The following is a 21,106-nucleotide window of genomic DNA, read 5'->3' on the forward strand; positions in this document are numbered from 1 at the left end:
GGCCGCACACCTCGCTCCTGCAGGCCCAGGGACCAGGCACTTGCAGAGGGGCCAGTTCTGCAGGGAGACGCCAGTAACCTCATCACCACCGCCAAGTAAAGGCTCAGGGACAGGAGGAGAAGTCCAGCTAAGTGTGCCCCTTTTATGACCCATCCCTGGCCCGGCCTCAGCTTGCCCTTCCTCCAGAACCTTGAGGGTGGGCGTGGTTTTGGAGCTGTGAGTAAGATTTCCCGTCAGGACTCTGGTTGGCTGGGGGAGACGGGGTAGGCAAGGCCTCTCCCCTCATCAGCGGGTGCTGGCCGCCCAGTCCCTTACTGATGTGTGGTGACTGTCTGACCTTGGGCCTGCGTCTGCCTTTGACCCCAGCCTGTGTGCTGGTTTCCAGCGTCCTGCATACAGCTGTCCTTCAAGGTCTGGCTTCCAGGTACCCCCCAATCCTGGGGTCCGCAGCTGGAGCTTAGTGCCACGAGATTGCTGGAGCTGCTGAGGGTCAAGCGGCGAGGGCTCCTAGAGCCTACAGTCAGGGCTGGGAGGGGGTATCTCCATCACGTGTTGTTGTCCCCTTGCCACTTGCTGGTGGGTGTAACCTGTTGAGGGGGATGGGATGGCAGCTCCTTCCTCAGGGCCTGGGGTTTCCTGGGAGATGGTGTTTAGCTGAATAGCCAGATGTTGTCCATGGCACCATCAACGCCCTCCCGAGGGACTAGGACCCCAGGGCCCCCTCGCAACATCAGCAGACGGGGTCCGCAGCTGGGTACGCTGCAGGTACAGGGTGTCTTGCATCCTGGGAAGTAGAAAGGGACCCCTGTTTGATCCACCCTCCTTGGGAGTATCCCTCACTGCCCTTGGCAGCCCCCTGCCAGCTCCCCTCCCCCGCAGGAACCTCCCTGTCCACCACTGTGGACACATGCACCCCCGGGCCCTCACCATGCACCCTCGGTACACAGCAGCTTTTGTGAGCTTGCTGTTCTCAGTTATCTCTCCTCTTTGCTTTTGAAAAATATTGGCAAGTTCTTGGAAGTTCCTTTTTCTGGAAAGTCAGCCTTTCAAGACTATTTGAGGGATCAGCGTTGTGGTGTAGCATGCCAAGCTGCCATCCGCAGTGCCAGCATCCCATATGGCCACTGGTTTGTGTCCCGACTGCTCTGCTTGTGACCCAGCTCCCTGCCAATGTGCTTTGGAAAGCAGCAGCAAATGGTGCAAGCGCTTGGACCCCCGCACCTCTGTGGGACACTCGGAAGAAGGGCCTGGCTCTTGGCTTTGGCCCGACATAGGCCTGACCACGATTCGCCATCAGCAGAGTGCTGTTCTGGATGGAAGATCTCGCTTTTGCTCTGTGTGTATGTAACTCTTTCAAATTAATATATTTTTAAAGATTTTATTTATTTTTATTGGAAAGGCAGATATACAGAGAGGAGGAAAGACAGAGAGGAAGATCTTCCATCCGATGGTTCACTCCCCAAGCGACTACAGTGGCTGGAGCTGAGCCAATCCGAAGCCAGGAGCCAGGAGTTCTTCCGAGTCATCCACACGGGTGCAGGGTCCCAAAGCTTTGGGCCGTCCTTGATTGCTTTCCCAGGCCACAGGCAGGAAGCTTAATGGGAAGCGGGTCCCACATGGAATCCCGGCACTTTCAAGGTGAGGACTTTAACCGCTAGGCTATCGCAGTGGGCCCAAATGAATAAATGTTTTAAAAACATCAACTTGTAATATGAGTGCACTCACAAGGCATTTCATTTTGAGGCCTGGAAACCATAAGTGTTGCCACAGAATTTTTTTCCCTACTTCTAAGCGCCAAGGTCTTTTAAATTTTTTGTTTATTTATTTGAAAGATACCTAGTGTTCATTCTGTCCACCATCCTATTTCTTAAGTACCTCAATGGCTGCAGCTTGGTAGGGCTGAGAGCTGGGCAGAGCTGAGAGCTGGGCAGGGCTGAGAGCTGGGCAGGGCTGGAGCTGGGCAGGGCTGGAGCTGGGCAGGGCTGAGAGCTGGGCAGGGCTGGAGCTGGGCAGGGTTGGACCTCTTAGTTCCTAGGCCAAATGCAAAGCTAAGCTTTCAAATTTTGCATTCCAATGTTTAAATTGTTATATATTGAAAGGCAGAGTCACACACACACACTCCCATCCGTTGGTTTACCCCCAGGTGGTCTCAACAGCCACATCTGGGTCAGCCAACCAAGAACCGCATCCAGGTATAACATGTGGCTGGCTGACTTCAGCCATCACCGGATACCTTCCCAGGTGCATTAGCAGGATGCTGGAATGGAAGTGGAGCTGCCGGGGGCGCCTACTGGTACTCACATGTGGGATGCATGTTGTCACAGGCTGTGGCTTAACCCACTATGCCACACCACCAGCCCCTGTGAAGTTTATACAACTGTGCACGACGTTCCCTGGAAGTGGGGAAAGATGAACAGGTGTGTCCGAGACAGGCGAGGAGGGGGACCTGCCCTCTGGCAGTCAGTCACACTGGACTGTGTGGCCCGGATGGACGAGGTTATGCTTCTCTCCTTGAGTTCTGGAGGTGAAAATCCAGCTTCCCTAATGAATCACAATGAATCCCAAGGAAAATATTTCCTTTTTTTTTTTTTTTTTTAAGAAAAAAGTCATGTTTCAAGGTCTTTTTGCTATACCTCTTGGTGCGACTGAGATAAGAATGAGTCCCAGGGAGTGTGACTTTTACAGCAGGTGGCTGGAGGTCCCCTTTATCCTCAGGGTGGGGGGGAGATAGGTTCCCACTCCCCCACCAGCAGAGAATACCTGACTCATAAATAGGACTTGGCCCAAAAGATGAGGTTTTCTTCCCCTACGGATGCCTGCTTGTGATAAAGTCCAGTTCCTAAGTGGGGCGTAGTGAGAGATGAATGGGGAGACCTGATAATAGAATGCATTCGTGATGACCATACACTCTCATGTGAGCGGCTTTCACGGCTGCAGTGCTGAAGTTCCTGGCTTTGAATCCTGACTGCACTCTTGGTTCTATCTTCCTGCTTTGGGGAACTGTGGCAAACAGCAGGTGATGGCTCAAATGATGGACAATACCCACAGAAGATCTAGCTTGAGTACTCTGGTCCTGGGTCTGAGTGCCCAGCCCTGGGCCACTGCAGGCAACTGTCTGTCTCCACGTGTCGACTTGCCTTTCAGATACCTTTTAAAAACCTCAGTGTATACGGCCTCTCTGTCTCTCCTCTGAACGCGCTGTGACACTCAGATGTGGCAGCCGATCTGATCACCGAGGTGGCTGCTGACGCAAGGCTGGGTACAGTTACTGTGCAGGGGCACTGGATGGAGGGATGAGTCAAGCCCTGGGTGGGACAGAGCCGGACAGCACGCAGTTTCGTCATTTCCGTCATGCTCTGCAGGAGAGCACACAGCTTGAACTGACTTACACTGCTCATGTCTGGAATTTCCCTTTTAACAACTGCAGACCAGGTCTGTCCCTTGGTAGCTGATACTTCGCCAGAGGGAAGCTGCAGGCAGGAGGAGGGGCGATCTGCTTGTGTAGATGGAGGAGCCTAGTCAGAGTAAACTGTTTATGGATTTTCTTTCTTTCTTTCTTTCTTTCTTTCTTTCTTTCTTTCTTTCTTTCTTTCTTTCTTTCTCTCTCTCTCTCTCTCTCTCTCTCTCTTCCTTCCTTCCTTCCTTCCTTTCTTTTCTTTCTTTCTTTCTAAAGATTTATTTATTTTTATTGGAAAGATGGCTATACAGAGAAGAGAGACAGAGAGGAAGATCCTCCGTCCGATGATTCACTCCCCAGGTGACCACAAGCAGGGAGCTTGATGGGAAGTGGAGCTGCCGGGATTAGAACCTGAGTCCATATGGGATCCTGGTGGGTTCAAGGCGAGGACTTTAGCCACTAGACCACCGTTGCCTGGCCCTAGTCTTTTTCTTAAAGGGCCACAGGGTAAATATATTTTTAAGGGGCCAGCATTGTGGCCCAGTGTTGTGTTTGCTGCTGCCCAGAAGGTTGTCATTCCATTGCCAATTACAGTGCTGGCTGCTCTGGGGAGAGAAGCAGGAGGTGGCCTGAGTGCCTGGGTCCCCGTATCCATGCGGGAGACCCAGACGGAGTTCCAGGATCCTTCCTGGCTTTAGCCTGGCCATTTTGTGAGGAGGGTGGGGCAGGGCAGGGGAAGACCATTGGTTGGAAGATCTCTTTCTTGCCCTGCCTTACTGTCACTCTGCCTTTCAACCGAATACCCTGGCCCATGAACTCCTCTGCTGTTGCTCTCAGGTGTCAAGGTTGCAGAGGAGGGCAGAGCCAGGGTCTGGGGGGAGCCACAGTTGAAGCAGCAACTCTGTGCTGGGCTTCCCAGGAGTGGGAAATGGAACTCTGTTGCATCAAGAGGTAGCTACTGGAACTGGCACCATGGTTCAACAGGCTCATCCTCCACCTTAAAGCACCAGCATCCCATACGGGCATCAGTTCATGTTGCAGCTGCTCCACTTCCCATTCAGCTCCCTGTTTATGGCCTGGGCAAACAGCAAAGGATAGCACAACTCCTTGGGATCCTGCACCCACGCGGGAGACCCGGAAGAGTCTCCTGGCTCCTGGCTTCAGAAGGCTCAGCTCTGGCCATTACAGCCATTTGGGGAGTGAAGTGGTGGATGGAAAAATCTTTCTGTCTCTCCTCTCTGTAAGTCTGTTCTTGCAATCAATCAATCAATCGGTCGAACAATCAAATCAGTTGCTGTTGAGAACCTGCCCATGATCATGCAGGGGCTAGAGGAAGGAACCAGTAACTGCGGGGAGAATGGGGAAGAGTCTTTCCAAGGGCCTGCAAAGATGCCATAGCCTGTGGCCAGGAGGACATGGAGAAGTTGGGGTGGAGCAGTACCTAGAGGGGAATTGGAGAAAAAGGCACTTGTGGATCTCCTCGGCCCCCAAGATAGGCAGGGGGATGTAGGACTGAGATCTGCCTAAGCAGTTTAGGATTCAGCAGAAATGTGCGTCCTCAGTGCCATTTCCAGCCACTCTAAGAAAACACTGCAGGTCAGCCCAAGCGGCAGACTTGGCTTGTGTGACCCCTACGGAGGAGTTGGTCCAGTTGTAATTCCGCCCAGAACCACCAGAGGGAGCGCCAATGCTTCCCTTAAAAGGTTTCTTTAACGTTCCGGTTGACCCGTGGCTGTGCACCAGCACATTCTGTAGGCAGCTGCAGACCGCAGTGTAAGCACAGGGTAACCTGGAACTCCCGGGGCAAGCGGGGGCCGCCTGGTCTCCATTTTTTTTTTTTTTTTTTTTTTTTGCAATCTAGACACCCTATCCTAGCTCCTTCATGCAATAATCAGCCCACTTACTGAGCAAGTGCAAGAGACAAGGGTTCTGGGTTTCCTCGTAGGTGACAGGGCCCAGGCTCCTGTGCCACCTTCAGCTTCTTTCCCAGATACATTGGCAAGAAACTGGATTGCAATTACAGCAACCGGGACTCGAACTAGCACCCATATGGGATACCAGAGCTATAATAAAGCTCGCCCCTACAGTTTTGTTGCTGTTGTTGAACTCAGTTATTTATATAAAGTCCCTTGCAGTAAATTTAACAAACAAAACAAAACAAAACAAAACAAAACAACCAAAAACCACAGCGCCTGCTCTTGGGGAATTTATCTTTAAAAAGAAAAAAGAGCAGAATTACAAGCCATAAGAGAGAGGGCAGTGTTAAACCAGAAACAAACAGGAAAAAAAAACAGAGAGGAAGAGGAGAAGAAAGAGGCAGAAGGAGGAAAAGCAAAGGGAGGGAGAGGGGGCACCTCTTTGTCTGCCACGCCCTCCTTCCCAGTCCTAACCGCCTCTGTAAACTCCAGCTCCTCCACCACACCAGCAGCCTGAGCAGGAGGCTGGAAGCAGGAATAAGGAAGGCCACAGGGCGGCTTGGCCAGGGACCCAGGGTTGGCCTGGGAAGTCGTGAGGGGGTGGTTGAGGCAGCCAGAAGATGAAAGGCGCTGGGAAGGGAATTACAGGTAGTTTGGAGCTGAGGAGCAGCCAAGAGAACTGGCTGGTGGGCGTCAGAGTGGTGCCTTGGAGACGGGGTCGACGCAAGATGGTTTCCTCTCCGCAATGCAAAGGACGCTGTGCAAACCCAGCAGGGTTTACAGGGCATTTCTGCCACCACCGGAACACCAGGGCGATAGCAGAGATTCCATCTGCAAGGAGCGCAGGGGAGGGGTGAGGGCGTGGCTTTCTCTTCAGCCCACAGCTTATACAAGAGAAGCTGCCCCCTCACCCCGGGCCAGGAAGCTCCTCCCGACCTTGTCTGGTGTGTGCTGTGCTAGGCGCTTGACCCATTGCACCTGCCCTTGAGGGGCAGAGACGACTCATTCTCCACAATGATGAAAACTGAGGCTCCAAGACGAGTGAGGGCTGGAGGTGTCAGCATCTTAGATGGGGTGCTGGCTCCAGTCCTGGGGGCTCCAGTTCTGATCCAACTCTGTGCTGGTCCTCCTGGGAAGGCAGTGGAGGATGGCCCAAGTGCCTCATCCCTGCACCCACATGGGAGAGCGGGAAGAGGCTCCTGGCCCCCAGCTTCAGGAGGCACCAGCTCTGGCCATTGTAGCTAGCTGGGGAGTGAAACAGCCAATGGAGGATCTGTGTCTGAGTCACTCTAACACGGCCTTTCAAATAAATTGAAAACAACAACAACAAAAGAAAAGTGAGTCAGCCCCAGATGTCACTCAGTTGTCATCGAGCTGGTGTAAGCAGAACGTCACTCTGGCCCAGGTCACTTGGGCTTCTCTGGTGTCCGGCCACTATAGGAGACACAGGGAAGTATCTGATCACCTGCCTGCAGGGCCCAGCTGCCTCTCCAAAGACTGGCCGGACACCTGTCCCTACCCCCTCTTCACCTTGAGCTACCACAGAAGTGACCATTGGCTCGTAGTGCGAGTCCTCCACTCAACAGCTGCTGCAAGGGCTGGAGATCCGCTGGGAAAAACACGCCAGATGACATGGTTTCACTGGGCACCTGCTTCATGCCAGGGGCTTCCCAACTCATTCAGTGCTCACCACTGGCTTCTGGGCAGGTGGGCTAGGATCCACCTGCAGCAACTGGCTGGGAGAGAACATCTGAGATCTCACTTAAGGTTGTCTTGCCAGTGACTTACTCCTGAAGGCCAGGGAGCTGATGCAGATGGCGGGGGGCAGGTGAGAAGCTACAGCTCCCTAGTGTCTCCATCTTGGATGCTACCCAGGGACCGGAGCTCCTTGGGAGGGGCTGAGGCAGGAGAGCCAGCCTGGTTGCAGGGTGGGCGGAGGGCGCCTTGCTTCATTGACCCTGAACTTCATCAGCACTTCAGATGATGAACTCCCAACTAAATGCCGCTGTCACCCAGAGCTGGGTTTCAGATCGCAAACTCTAGCTGTGTTGGAGCAACCTTTCTCCACAAGGCTGGTGAGTAGAAATGCAATTCAGAGACCATCGGGGTGCCCAGTGCTTCAAAATCCATGTGTAGTGGGTAGTCTTCAAAAAGGGAAAATGTGTAGGATGAAAAAAACCATGCACGCACCTCCCGACCTGGGTGCACCCACATCTAATTCTGTTCCAGGAACTTTTCGGAAGCACCCTGGACGCCAGAGTGGCTGGGCCGGAACCTCAGGCATTGTCGCCCTCAAGGGCTGCTGAGCCAGCCACATCCGTTATGCTCTTGCCTTGCCCACCTGTTCCCCCACTGTGCAGCACCGAGGTCCTGCTTTGGTGGGAGACTCCACACCCCAGACCGAACCAAGATTGAACCAAGCAGCCATCCCCATGTCTTGGAACCAGGGCATGTGTGTCCCTAAGCTGGTTCTTCACTCACATCCTTGGCAGTTTGTCTCATCACGCCCTTGTTCTTCTGGGAATGAGGCTGGACAATGGCTAAGGCTGGGGGCACAGGCCCCGGAGAAGGGAGAGGCTTAGGGTTGCCTGGCCTCGGATAGCAGCTCCTGCCTCAGTTTTTCCACCCACTAAATGGGCAGGTTCTTACCTCCTGGCAGGGCTTGCAGGAGCTGTTCAACAACCCACAGCCTTAGACTGTCGCCCTCTCCTCCTCCACTGGCTGCCTTTGGCCAAGCCCCTTAGCAGCCCCTCGAAGAAGGCTTTGTGTCGGAGTCTCTAACTCTATTCCTGATGGTGGCTTCTGCCCTTACTTGTGCCCTGCAGCCAGGGGCTGGCTGGAAGAGGCACCTGCAGACTGTAGCCCTGGCCCACCCACCTGACCCTCTTCAGCGTGACTATGATGGGTAGGAAAAGCTACTCCCATAATCTTTTTCTTCCCTACCCAGACGGCAGGGGGAAGAGCTCCCACCAGGCTAAGTGGGACAGCATGGGGTCAGGGTGTAGGGTAGAATGGGGCCAAAGCAATCTGAGGATTGTGGGAATAGCTTTTCTAAAGAGCAAGCGAGGGTCATTTCAAGCAGACACCTGGACACTGACAGTAACAAATGAACTTTTAATTGTTCTCGGATAAAAACTACTCTGGGATGGGCAGGAATCCCTCGCGACTTGACTCTGTGAAGAGACCCAGGCTGCAGAGCCCTGGGCATGGGCTGGACGGGCTGGCTCCTCGCGTGGTCACGCTGTCCGTCTGCGGTGTTAGCAAAGCAAGGCCTATCGGTTCTGGTTATCCGTGCAGCCGGGTGCCACCCCCCGCGGCCTCTTAGATGCCATACTTCTGTTTCAGCTCCTCCACCTTGTCCACGTAGGCTTTCATGGCGCTCTCCTTGGAGGTCCCTGGAAGCCACCCACGGGATGCGTTATCCGGAGGCAGCAGGTGGTTCAACAGCTCGGGTGCTCTGACATAGGCACCCGATGTCCCAGCCTCCCTCCATCCCTCCCAGGCTAGGTCCTCAGGTCAAGAACCAGAGCTTGGGTCATTCATATAGGACCTCAAGTTCCTGCAAGAAAGGCTGCAATGGACGCTAGCATCTGGGCCATGCGACCCTGTTCTACCATCCAGCCTCCCACAAAGCCCACACCATGCCACCTGGACCCCAAGCCTCCCAGACCGTGGGCTAAACCGACCTCCTTTGCCTCCCTAAGTCACCTGTGCCAGGTGTTTTGTAGGGCAACCAAGAGCTGGAATGCTTAGCACCTGTAAGACCTTGGATCGTTGTTACCTGGGACACCTATGAAGGTTTGCATGTGAAGAAGGCGAAGCGTGGTCTAGCCGGATCATTTCACGGCCTGACCTGAGGTTTTATGACCGGCCTGCTAGCTCCCTGAGGCAGGGGATTGGGCCAGTGTGAACCCCGGGAGAAAGGCTTGGTAGCTAGCCATCCGCGCAGTGCTAGTTCTGATTCACTCTTTTGGTTGGCTTTGGCTTATCAAGCATTGCTCTGCCAGGCTCTTATCTCCCCGGGCTTGTTGAGCTGGCTGTGAACAGGCAGCACCAGCCCCCACAACCCTCCCGGCTCCTCTCCAGACAGCAGCAGCCTGGGAAAAGTTGCGCAGACTGCAAAGTGAAAGCAGCTGTTCCTCAGAGGGCAGCGAATCCCAGCTTTGTCTTCCTGCTCCAATGCACCACCCGGGGCCTGTCTCACCCATTTCCTGGATGCCAGGGCAACGGGGGCATGGTTCAAGCACCAGCAAAGAGTACCTGGGGCTGGAGGATTGCCTGAGGGGAATGGACGGGCGGTCATTCCCTCTGCGGCTCCTCGCATATCCTAGGAGTGGACTCATTGTGTGTGGCGCCCCTTCCTGCATTCAAGGGCCTCTCCTTTCGCAACAAGACAGAGGGCTTATTCAGCTGCCGGCTAAGCGAGGACACAAAAGGCTGCCCGGACAGAGCTCTGCTGCCAGCTTTTGGGGTCTCGCTGGCACAGTTGGCACGTGACTGAGTGGGAGCCTGGAGACTTAGTACAGAATAGCTCCATTCATACAGCCTTGCAGCGGTTTTGCCCTAGGGCCGGGGGTTGGGGAAAGGGAGGGGTTCTGCCTGGCCTTGTTCGTGAGGCTGGTCTGAACACACACACAGGACCGGCCCAGGACAACTGTGTCCCAGGACATCGTAGGCCCTGTTTGGCAATGGTGTCAGAGACAATGCTTTATGGAGGTCTCCACAGCAGCAGGAGACAGTAGATGGCCCTGAGTTCCTGGGGGCCCTGGCCTGGCTGGTCCCCAGCGCTGGGGGTGGGTGGTGTGTGTATCTGTATGTGGTGACGCCCCTTCTGCACTCCATCTCTATAGAGGCAAAGCCTTGGCTGTCGAGAACAATTTACCTTTCAGCTCGTTCCAGGCATCCCACTTGGCCTTGCCTTTGAGGTCCAACATCCCGGGACGGTCTTCAAAGAGAAGAAGTTAGAGCCGTGTCACGTACCAGCAGAGAACTTGATCAACTTGATGGCCCCGTGAAAGCCATCTCTCATTACGTCCTAGCCTTTAAGGCTCTTGTCCTGGAGTTGCAGGGGTCTGGCTCGGCTCGGGGGGGTTCTGCTGTCCCAGACCTCCTCCCACCCTTGCTCTCTCGGCTACCTGCTGCATTCCCGTGAGCCTCTTCTGGGTGTCCCTGGCAGGGAGAGGGCTGTCCATGCATATTCCACCCCATGGTTAAAGCTGTCTCTTGCGTATCTGTGGTAGCTGCTGCTGAGGCTGAGTCTGGACTTCCTAGACTTGTCACCCATCATCTGCAGCGGGGACACAGGCTCATGACAACCCTGCCTGCCCAGGGGCAGTGACGAAGCCGTCTACGGCCAGCCCAGAGCACCGCATGTGAGACATGGCAAGCAGCTGGAGTCCTTTGGGAGACACGCATTCATCCCAGGCACTCCACGCACCCCTCAGCCCTTCTCTGCCTCAACAGATCTGCAAGGCCCAATCTGGGGGTCCCCGCGATGTGGGGGCTTTGCACACCATCATCCCCTGACTTCCAAGTTAACATGGACAGGACAGGCCACACACGACTCGCAGCTCCAGTGAATCTAGCCCTAGGGAAAGCTAGCCCCTGAGCCAGTGGATCCACATTCCTGCTCTAGCCAGGGCAGAGGCCTCTCCAAAGGGGCTCTTGTCCTCCCTGACCCTCCCCGGGGCAAGGACACAGCTTGCAAAGGCACTGAAAAAAACTCCGCTTTGCCACAAGCCTGGGTGTGCAACCCCAGGGTCCCGCCTGGCACTGCCTGTTCTCCTTAGCCCTGGGTACTTCCTAAGCTGACCAGTGACCAGCCCACCTGCTCCACCCTCCAGCATACTAGCGGCGATTCTGCTTGCCCTAACGCCTGACCAGAGGTGGCCGTGAACAGCAGGTCTGGGCTCTCTCACAGAATGCACCTGGCTTAGGCTGCCTTGGGATACACCCTCGTCTCTGGGGCTCAGGAGCACAGAGCACACTGCCCAAGGAGGGACAGGCAACACACGAGTTACCAAACATGACTATCCCGAAGTCCACCATCAAAAACCACAACCAGGGAGCAAACAGTCCCCTGAAAAGCCCAGACCGTGGTCAGCCAAGACGTGTCTCAGTGGCCGCTCAGAGCCGGTGGCTTCTCTGTCCTCTGCTGCAGGCCCCCAAGCCCGCTTAGGTGGTGGCCAAGGTGGTCTACACAGCAGGATGTGGATTCTGCTCCCTGAGCCACTGGACACCCACAAACAGGGTTCCTGGGAACTATCCCAACCTTACATCCCAGCTACTCCAGCAGCACCACCTAACCTGTGATCGAGTCCCGCCTCCCCTGGCATGGTCCGTGTGGGGGCACTCCCACAGGCTTTCCCATGCTGGAGCCACCAAGCCAACTGGCCAGGGTTCCACCTTGAGGAGGTGGGGGGGGGAGCAGACATACCTGTGTTCACGTCGCCCACAGTTGCCTGCTTGTAGTGGCTGTAGATGAACAGCATCTCCGGGTCAGAGGGCTTCGCCTTGAGGTTCTTAACTTCCTCAGCAGCTTTCTCAAACTCAGCCTGTGCGGGCAGGAGCGGCCGTATGAGGGTCTCCTTTTTGCAGGTGGGGGCGGCCTATGGAACCATAGGCACTTCCTCCTTCAGCAAAGCCAGCTCCACCACACGGCAGAAGGAGAAGCTCCTTCCACCAGGCTGCTAGACCGCAGCCAAGCAACGAGGGGCAGGAGGCAACCCCAGGCTGGCTGCTGGCCACAGGCATGCATGCACTTGGCTATAGAGACAGCAAGACGGCCAGCTACCTGGTCACAGGGCAGATCCTGAAGCTCGGGGCCTGTACACGAACGCGGACAGGGCATGCAAGCTGGGGTATCCGAGGCGGTTGACCACCCTCCCCTCTGCCCTTCTGGGGCCCTGCATGCCCTCTGTTCCTGGTGCCCAGGCTGGGGAGGGGCAGGCACGTGGGATGGGCCGAAGGTCACCTCCTCTGGCCCTTGTGCTTGCATTGCCCTCTCAAGTTGGTAGCCTCTGCCTCCTCCTTCCCTCCCACTGGACGCCCCTCGTGCACCCCGAGCTGCTTCTGCACGGGGTGAGGGGCTGGGCTTTCCTGCTGATCGCCCCGATCTCTCCATGTCCCCTCTCTTTACAGCTGCGACTTGTTCACTCTCACCCCTGAGGCACTTGTGTTCAATCCACACCCCAAGGGCAACTTTCCAGGTGCAGCGGAGCGGGCAGCAGCTCCAGAACAACATCCCCCGAGACGGAATGTTCTACTCCTAGGCACGGTCCACGGCTGGGCACGCGGCCGGAGGAGCGGCAGGGACCCCCCAGCCCCGCCGACACCCGCGGGCTTCACTCGGCGCCCACACCCCGCCCCGGCCCCGCGGCAGCCTCGCAGGCTGGCCGGGCACGCGTCCTACCTGAGACATGTTGGCGGTGGTGAAGACTCCTGCGGGAGCCGAGAGGAAAGCGAGCGCGTAGGAGCCACTTGGCAGGCGCCCTCACAAGTACCAGCCCGGGGCGACCCTGCCCCGCTCGGCCGAGGCCCGGCAGCCAATCGGAAGCCGGCGTCGCGTCTGGGGGCGTGGCCGGCCCCGCCCGAGCCCACGTGGGGCCGTCCGCGCACGCGCGGAGGGGGCGGGCCGGCAAGAGCCGCAGGGGCCGCCGGGAACAGGTGGGGATGGCGGAAGTGAGGCGCGCGTGGAGTGGCCGGGGGGACTAGGGGCGGTCAGGGGGACGGGCTCGTGTGTCCGTGGTCAGGCGCTCAGGGAGGACAGGGAGGCCACGGGGGACGGGGCGCTCTTGGGGGACGGGCGGCCGTGGGGGACCGGGGGCTGTCGGGGACGGGCGGCCAGTGGGGACGGGAGGCTAGCGGGGACGGGGTGGTCGGGGGAACGGGCGGCCGTGGGGGACGGGGTGGTCCGGGCGGACGGGCGCCTGTGTTCATGGTCGGGCGCTCAGGGAGGATAGGAGGCCGTGGGGACGGGCGGCCTGTGGTTGTGTCTCCGAGGTCGGCTGCCCGGCGTCCAGCTGCGGCAGGGGGCATCTCCAGGGGGCATCTTGGGGCCCGTGAGCTGCGAGCGGGATCCTCTGACATCGCCCCCCCCCACCCCCCCAGCTCAGCTCTGCAGCTCTGAGCTCCTGGCTCGGGTCTGCGATCCGCCTGGGCGCCAGGGTTTAGTCCTGCATTGCACATTTCTGTTTGGAGGGTCGTGGGGTGGGGGCGTCCCTTTTCCGCTTGGTTCATTTAATGGGGGGGGGCAGTTTTGTCTAAAGAAGAAAACGGATGGAGCAGGTGTCTGCCCTACGTTATACACAGGATGCTTATCTTCTTTCCCAAGTGTTTATTGAACTCTTGGAAGACAAGCAGTGGGTAAAACTAACGAATCCCAGTCATCATAAAAGTTGGTCTGGAGATAATAGTACAAGACTGTTTTTATTGGAAAGGCAGATGTACACAGAAGAGGGACAAGGCTCACTCTCCAAAAGATCACAAAGACCAGAACTCAGCTGATTGGGAGTCAGGAGCCAGGAGCTTCTTCCAGGTCTCCCACACGGTTGCAGGGTTCTCAGGACTTGAGCCACTCCGCCGCTATGCCGGGCCACAGGCAAGGAGCCGCATCGGAAGTGGAGCTTTCAGGACGTGAACCGGCATCCATCAGGGATGCTGACACTGAAGGTGGAAGATTAGCCTGGTCAGCCCCAGCACATGGCTCTTACAAATATACATGTATTGACTTGAAAAGCAGTTATAGAGAGTGCAAGAAGTCTTCCATCTATTGATTGACTCCTCAAATAGCCCAAATAGTCTGGGTCCCACCAAGCCAGGCTGGGAACTTCATAGGGATGTCCCATGTCAGTGTTGGGGGCCGAAGCACTTGGGCCTTTTTCCTCTGCTTTCTTGTGGGGTTGGATCAGAATTAGAGCAGGCAGAACTCCAACTGAAGTTCATATGAAAAACTGGCACTGCTGTGGGTTAAGGCTGTGGCTTAACCCTTGGCACAACACCACCCCCTCCTTGCAGTCATTGTTTTTAGGGGCCATAAGAATTGGCTGTTTTGGGCCCACTGTGATAGCATAGTGGTTAAAGTCCTCACTTTGAACCTGCCAGGATCCCATATGGGCCCTGGTTCTATTCCCGGCGGCCCCACTTCCCATCCAGCTCTCTGCCTGTGGCCTGGGCAAGCAGTCGAGGACGGCTCAAAGCCTTGGGACCCTGCACCTGTGTGGGAGACCTGGAGGAAGTTCCTGGCTCCTGGCTTCTGATTGGCGCAGCACCAGCCACTGCAGTTACTTGGGGGAGTGAATCATCAGATGGAAGATCTTCCTCTCTGTCTCTCCTCCTCTCTGTATATCTGACTTTGCAATAAAAATAAATCTTAAAAAAAAAATTGGCCATTTATAGTTTTAACTGCGGAATTGGTACTGTGGATGTATGACCTGGTCCCTTGAGAAGGGGAGGGAGCATTGCGTTAGAGAGGTGTGTAAAGTTGAAATCCAGGAATGAGGCAGAAAAATATGCAAAGACAGGTGGCTAGGCCTTTTGGGGCTGGGAGGCTGGCTGGCTGCTGCAGGACTGGCTCGGGGGTGTCAGTGACATGGACTTGAAGTGAGATGAAGGGAGGGGGAGTCTGAAGGTGCCTCCGCAGGCTGATCTCCATGGAAATAAGAGAGCAGCTGCCCAGGTGGATGCAAGAGTCAGAGTGGTGCTTGAGAGGCCAGAGGAGTTGGTAAATGCAAGGAGACCAAGGGAACGTCCCTGGTCCTGTCCGCTCCACTTCCTAGTGTGTGGCAAGAGGGATGCCCCTATTCAGTGCTCACCTGCACCCCGCACTTCCCAGCTGTGGCTGTTGAGGTGGAAAGCCTGGAGGAGGTATTTAATAGGGAAGTGTGTTTAATACTTAACGCATCTAGAGTCTTCAGTCTAGGAGTAGTTTTGTTTCAGAGTTGGTTTGTCAACTGCTTGTTGGAATCCAACAAGCTAAAATGTTGCTGAAAACTTTTCCCACATAGTGGCCTTGTAGGGAACTTCTAAATGTTACAAAGTTGGTAGACTTAATTTTTTTTTTTCTTAAATTGGAGAGATAAAGAACTGTCTGCTGGTTCACTTGCTGGATGTCCACAGTAGTCCTGGCCATGAGCCCAGCATGCAGCCCAGGTCTCCCACCATCCCTTTCTTTTTTTTTTTTTTTAAAGATTTATTCATTTTATTACAGCCAGATATACACAGAGGAGGACAGACAGAGAGGAAGATCTTCCATCCGATGATTCACTCCACAAGTGAGCCTTGGCAAGGGGCCGATGCGCGCCGATCCGATGCCGGGAACCTGGAACCTCTTCCGGGTCTCCCACGTGGGTGCAGGGTCCCAATGCATTGGGCTGTCCTCAACTGCTTTCCCAGGCCACAAACAGGGAGCTGGATGGGAAGTGGAGCTGCTGGGATTAGAACCGGCGCCCATATGGGATCCCGGGGCTTTCAAGGCGAGGACTTTAGCCTCTAGGCCACGCCGCTGGGCCCCACCATCCCTTTCTTGAAGAGCCATCCCTTTCTTGAGCCATCACCACTGGCTGGCAGGAGCAGGAAGCTGGAGCCAGGACGTGGGTAGCTTTTGGGCATTGTGACGTGGCACACAGGTCTCTTAACCCTTGAGTCTGGACGCTGAATGATCTTGCAAAGGAGGAGAGAGTGTATTTCCTTGCTACAGGACCTGCCCCCTGGCCAGATTTCAAAATAGCCGAAGATGTGCTCTTTGACCTACTTTCTGCTCTGTTGCCTCACTTATTAGTGGCTGTTTTTGGTATGAACATGCGGCCTGAGTTTTCCTCTTGGCACCTCTGCCCCGGGGAGTTGGGATAGCATTTTGTTGTTGACATAAAGAAATGGTAGCACATTGGCAGCTGCAGTTTCATGAGTTCTTAATTTTAAATTCAACTCATCTTTTCAAAGTTCGTAGAGAAGGGTCAAAGATGTGTATTTTGTTGTCGGATAGTTTCTTATGACAGCATTTACTGATATATGGTTTCTTTTTATATGAAGTGAACATTGACCATTACAGGTTTAGGAGCATAGCGATCCATCCTCCCCCTGGACCCTCCCTCCTGTCCGAATTCCCCACCCACTCTCCTGCCTTATTTCCTTTCCCCCCTTAATTTTTTTAGTGGTGTATTTCCTTTCATTTTGCAATCACAGCCTCAACACTCTATTAGGTAGAGTTATCAACATGTAGCAAGTAGAAAAAAATAAAAAGATAACCTATTGTTACTTGGGGGTAAAGACAAAGGTGGTAGACAATAATTAAATCCCAGCATGTCAGTCTCACTCATATAAATTACATTTCAAAAATTAATATTTCCTCTCTGTTTCTCCTCCTCTCTGTATACCTGACTTTTCAATAAAAAATAAATAAATCTAAGAAAATTAATGTTAGGGTTTGCTTGGACTCAGTGATTTGTATGGGCTTTTTAGCCTACGCTGCTATAGTATAGTATAGTTATAGTATAGTTATCCATTATAGTATAGTATAGTTATCCATTTCATAATCCTGAGGAATTTGAAGATCCTTATCTCTGTACGTCCTAGTTAGCCTCTGTCACACCTTGTCATTCTTTTATTTAGAATTATTGTCAGGTCACTGTGTTGAGTCCCTGCTCCTACTTAAAGCAGAGAGAATAGGGGGTCACTGTGTAGTGGCCACTGCTTAATCTCTGTGCAGGGATTTGTCAAACATTTAGCGAACACTTGGTGCTTGAGAAAAAGCACTTATCTCTCCATGAAGACTTTTTCCTTCTGATTGGCCATGAGCTTGGAAATGAACTAAGTTTGTTAGGAAAGAACCAAGCCATGGACTTAATGCAGGTGGACTGAGGTGCCAGGGCCTCCAGGCTCTGAACCACTCTTGGCATTTGAAACGGGCCCTCAGGGAATGGAGAGAAGTTAGGGAACTTCAGTCAGCCAACCCGAGCAGCCGATTTATCAGAGACCAACCTTGCCAAACAGTAGGCCGTTGTTTCAGCTTGCCCTCACATCCCTGGGACACCACTGTTGGTCCCCCGAGGCCTCCCTGTTGAGAGCTAGCCTGGCAAGATACAAGATAACAAAAACAGGTTGAAAGCCTTTCTTGTCAGTGGGCGTGAAAAGTGAAAAGGAGTTCAGTATTTGGTTTCTCAGCGTAAAACAGAACCTTTAATTTATACAAGTAACCCAGTCGTTACAAAATGAGCTACAGTTCCGGGAGATTTTTGCTAGAAGGTAAGGGTTATGGTAACAGTTTCTTGGAGTGGGACTGCATGACTGGGAGCCTTTGAACCTGGAAAGGGGCACTTGGCAAGTCTGGGGGCCCCAAGGGGGGAGTGGTGGAGGCAACAGGGGTGTTGTTTTGTTAGTGAGGGCCCTGGGCAAGCAAGAGGCTTTGCTCCCAGCTATGGAGAGAGGAGGCCTGACAGCTGGAGTGCTTGGCAAGCTCCTGACCTGTCCTCTTAAGGAGCCCATAATAAAAGTTCAATTGCAAGAAGGTGCCTGCAAGAGAAGAGTGGGGGCCCTGTGTGGACTACATCTGTGTCTTTTCTTTTCTTTTCTTTTTTTTTTTTAAGATTTGTTTATTTTTATTGCAAAGTCAAACTCACAGAGAGGAGAAGAGACAGAGAGGAAGATCTTCCATCTGATGATTCACTCCGCCAAGTAACTGCAGTGGCTGGTGCTGCGCCAATCAGAAGCCAGGAGCCAGGAACTTCCTCCAGGTCTCCCACGCGGGTGCAGGGTCCTAAGGTGTTGGGCTGTCCCCGATTGCCTTCCCAGGCCACAGGCAGAGAGCTGGATGGGAAGTGGGGCCGCCGGGATTAGAACCAGGGCTCATATAGGATTCCAGTGGTCTCAAGGCAAGGACTTTAGCTGCTAGGCCACCGCGCCAGGCCCCATTTTCTTTCTTTTTATACCTTCCTGTTTCGGCCTAGCTAAGGTGGCAGGCTGGGCACCCTGGGACCCAGATGGTTTGGGCAGGGAGTAAGAGGTAGGGAAGTGTCCTGGGTTGGTCATAATGTGGGTCAGGTGTACCTGTGCTGATTAGAAATAGGCTCTAGGCATAGGAATAATGAGGCATCTGATGAAGGATAAAGCCCAGTGCTTTAATTCTTGTACAGTTTCACTGGAAATACCTGTTATCTTCTCAGTCAGCACTGTCATCTGTGCCTTTGTTTCCTTGGCAGCGAGTTGCCTATGACAAGTGTCCTTGTTAAATACGGTGGGATTAGGTCGCTACAGGTCGGTTTTCTCTGTGAGCCCTTCTGTCACCTGTCAGCGAGAAGATTGGAAATATTAACATGTGATGACAGATGCTTTGATAATTCCTTTGGAGGGCAATGGCACCTACAAAAACCCCTAATGTTTATTTGGAGATAATCGTAGATGTGCATGCAGTTGAAAAAATCAAGAGATAAAATCAAGAGATAACCCTTATTCAGTTTCTCCCAATAATAACACGTATTAAAGCATACCTAATACATAACGCAGTCCACCTATGCTGATACAGTTGAGTTGAGACAACATTGACAAAATCTGGCCTATTACAGCAGCCACTTCACTCCTGTCCCTCTCTGCTCTCCTCAGCCCTATGCCTGGCAACAATTTCTTCTTTATTTCTGCAATTTTGTGTGTTTGTAGGAATAAAAAGAATGCAGCTTGTAACATATAAGAAACAGATTATTTGAGAGACTTTTATATCTTTTTGTGTCCTCTTCATTTCCTTTTCCTGCTTTCTTGCACTTCCTGGAACTTTGATCCTTATGTGGTCAGGGCACATAGCCTTGCCTTGCTCTTAAGTGAAAAAAAAAAGTCTTTTTCACTGTTACGTATTTATTCATTTATTAGAAAGGCAGAGTTAAGGGTTGGGGAGAGAGAAGAATTTTTATCCACTGGTTCATTCCTCACGTGGCGAAGCTAGAAGCCTGGAACCTCATCCAGGTTTTGCTCGTAGTGTAAGGGCCTTAGCACTGGGCCCTCTTCCCCGGCTTTCCCGGGAGCCTTCACAGAGAGCTAGATCTGAGGTAGAACAGCCAGGACTCAAGCCTGTACTCAAATGCGAGTTTTTGCTTATTTTGGTACATGCTGTGTGTCAAGTTGAGCAAGTTACCTTTTCCCTTGCCTTTTTATTTTTTTCCTTCTGAGAGTCCTTATTATGAATGCATGTTGATTTTTCTACATCAGCTGATAAGATAAAGTGATTTTATGGTGGATTACATTGATTAATTTTCCAGTATTTGAACTTAGTTTGTCTTGCTTTCCCTAGGGGAAAAACTCATTTGGTCACAATGTATATTTAGTTTTACATATTGCCAATTTGTTTCTTTTTTTTTTTTTAATTATTTTTATTGGAAAGGCAGATATACAGAGAGGAGGAGAGATAGAGAAGATTTTCTGTCTGCTGATTCACTCTCCAAGTGGCCGCAACGGCTGGAGTCAAACTGATACGAAGCTAGGAGCCAGTCGCTTCTTCTGGGTCTCCCACATGGCTGCAGGATCCCAAGGCTTTGAGCCATCCTCCACTGCTTTCCCAGGCCACAAGAGGCAGCTGAGTGGGAAGTGGGGCTGCTGGAATCAGAACTGGTACCTACATGGAATCCTGTTGTGTGCAAGGCAAGGAATTTAGCCACTTGGCTAATGCACTGGACCGTATATATTTCCAATTTTTATGGAGGAACTGTACATGGAGTTCAACATTTATATACTGCTAATTTGTAAGCACTTCAAAGGATTTTTATGTCAGTATCCATAAGGATTATGGCCTGTAGTCATTGGAATTGTGGAAATAATAGTTTTACAAAATGAATCAGAAAATGTCCCCTTTTTCTTTTAACTGGAAGGGATCATGCATGTAGAACTGGTGTTAATTCTTCAAGGGTTTTCTAGAATTCTGTAGTGACATTTTCTGGGCTTGGAGATTTCCTTTTGGGGGAATTTTAATATTGCAAATTCAGTGTCATTAGCAGTCAGAATAGTTGTAATGCCGTTTGTGTTTCTGAGGGAGGGCATGGTCAGTTTCAGGCGAGTTGTACAATTTATATTTGTGAATTTGTTCTTCCTGGTTTCCTAACATGTGGGCTGTCTCTAAGGTTGTTCCTGTTTCATTTCTGTCCTCTCTCTCCCACTGTTTTTTTTTTTTTAACATTTATTAGGTTTTTTTTTCTTTTAATTATTTATTATTTTACTTCATTAATTACATTGTATTATGTGACACAGTTTCATAGGTACTTGGGTTCTCCCCACCCCTCCCCAAACCCTCCCACCATGGTGGATTCCTCCACCTTGTTGCATAACCACAGCTCAAGTTCAGTTGAGATTCCCCCATTGCAAGCGTATACCAAACATAGAGTCCAGCATCTTATTGTCCAGTCAAGTTCAACGGCTTCTTAGGTATACCCTCTCTGGTCTGAAGACAGAGCCAGCAGAGTATCATCCCAGTCAATTGAAAGCTCCAACATACCATCAGCAAAAATTTACATCATTATGGAATTAATTGACATAGTAATGAGTAACCAATATGTTAAAAGTAAATGCGAGTTCCCAGCCACCTTCTGTGACCACCGCACCTACACTTCAATTTTAGTTTATACACAACATATAACATTCATAACATAACATGTTATACAGAAGATCATAAATTAAGGCAAACATGTGGTATTTAACCTTTTGGGATTGGCTCATTTCCCTTAGCATTATGGTTTCCAGTTTGGCCCATTTGGCCACAAAGAACTGCATTTTGTTTTTTTTAATAGCTGAGTAGTATTCCATGGAGTAGATGAACCATAGC

General features: G+C 52.5%; 2 protein-coding genes across 2 annotated transcripts in view; one reads left to right on the forward strand and one right to left on the reverse strand.

The window, feature by feature from the left end:
* Positions 1-8,412: 8,412 nt before the first annotated feature.
* DBI (diazepam binding inhibitor, acyl-CoA binding protein) lies at positions 8,413-12,873 on the reverse strand. The gene is made up of 4 exons (XM_012928209.2): positions 12,725-12,873; positions 11,750-11,867; positions 10,196-10,258; positions 8,413-8,708 (listed from the first exon to the last, which is right to left on the reverse strand). The coding sequence occupies exons 1-4, from the start codon at positions 12,731-12,733 to the stop codon at positions 8,635-8,637; spliced, it is 264 nt and encodes an 87-aa protein (XP_012783663.1). The 5' UTR covers positions 12,734-12,873; the 3' UTR covers positions 8,413-8,634.
* Positions 12,874-12,905: 32 nt separating this feature from the next.
* C5H2orf76 (chromosome 5 C2orf76 homolog) overlaps positions 12,906-21,106 on the forward strand; it is a 65,571-nt gene continuing 57,370 nt past the window's right edge. Inside the window, exon 1 of the mRNA XM_058664398.1 lies at positions 12,906-12,978. The gene's annotated coding sequence lies outside the window, so the exon portion shown is untranslated. The remainder of the gene's footprint in view (positions 12,979-21,106) is intronic.

This window comes from Ochotona princeps, chromosome 5, assembly GCF_030435755.1.
Source record: "Ochotona princeps isolate mOchPri1 chromosome 5, mOchPri1.hap1, whole genome shotgun sequence".
NCBI lineage: Eukaryota > Metazoa > Chordata > Mammalia > Lagomorpha > Ochotonidae > Ochotona > Ochotona princeps.

Excerpts from the sequence above, each read along its gene's own strand:
- DBI (XM_012928209.2), bottom strand. Across the intron at positions 10,259-11,749 it reads TGTGGGCGACGTGAACACAG|ACCGTCCCGGGATGTTGGAC; the intron begins GTATGTCTGCTC and ends TTCTCTTTGAAG. Across the intron at positions 8,709-10,195 it reads TGCCTGGAACGAGCTGAAAG|GGACCTCCAAGGAGAGCGCC; the intron begins GTAAATTGTTCT and ends GGTGGCTTCCAG.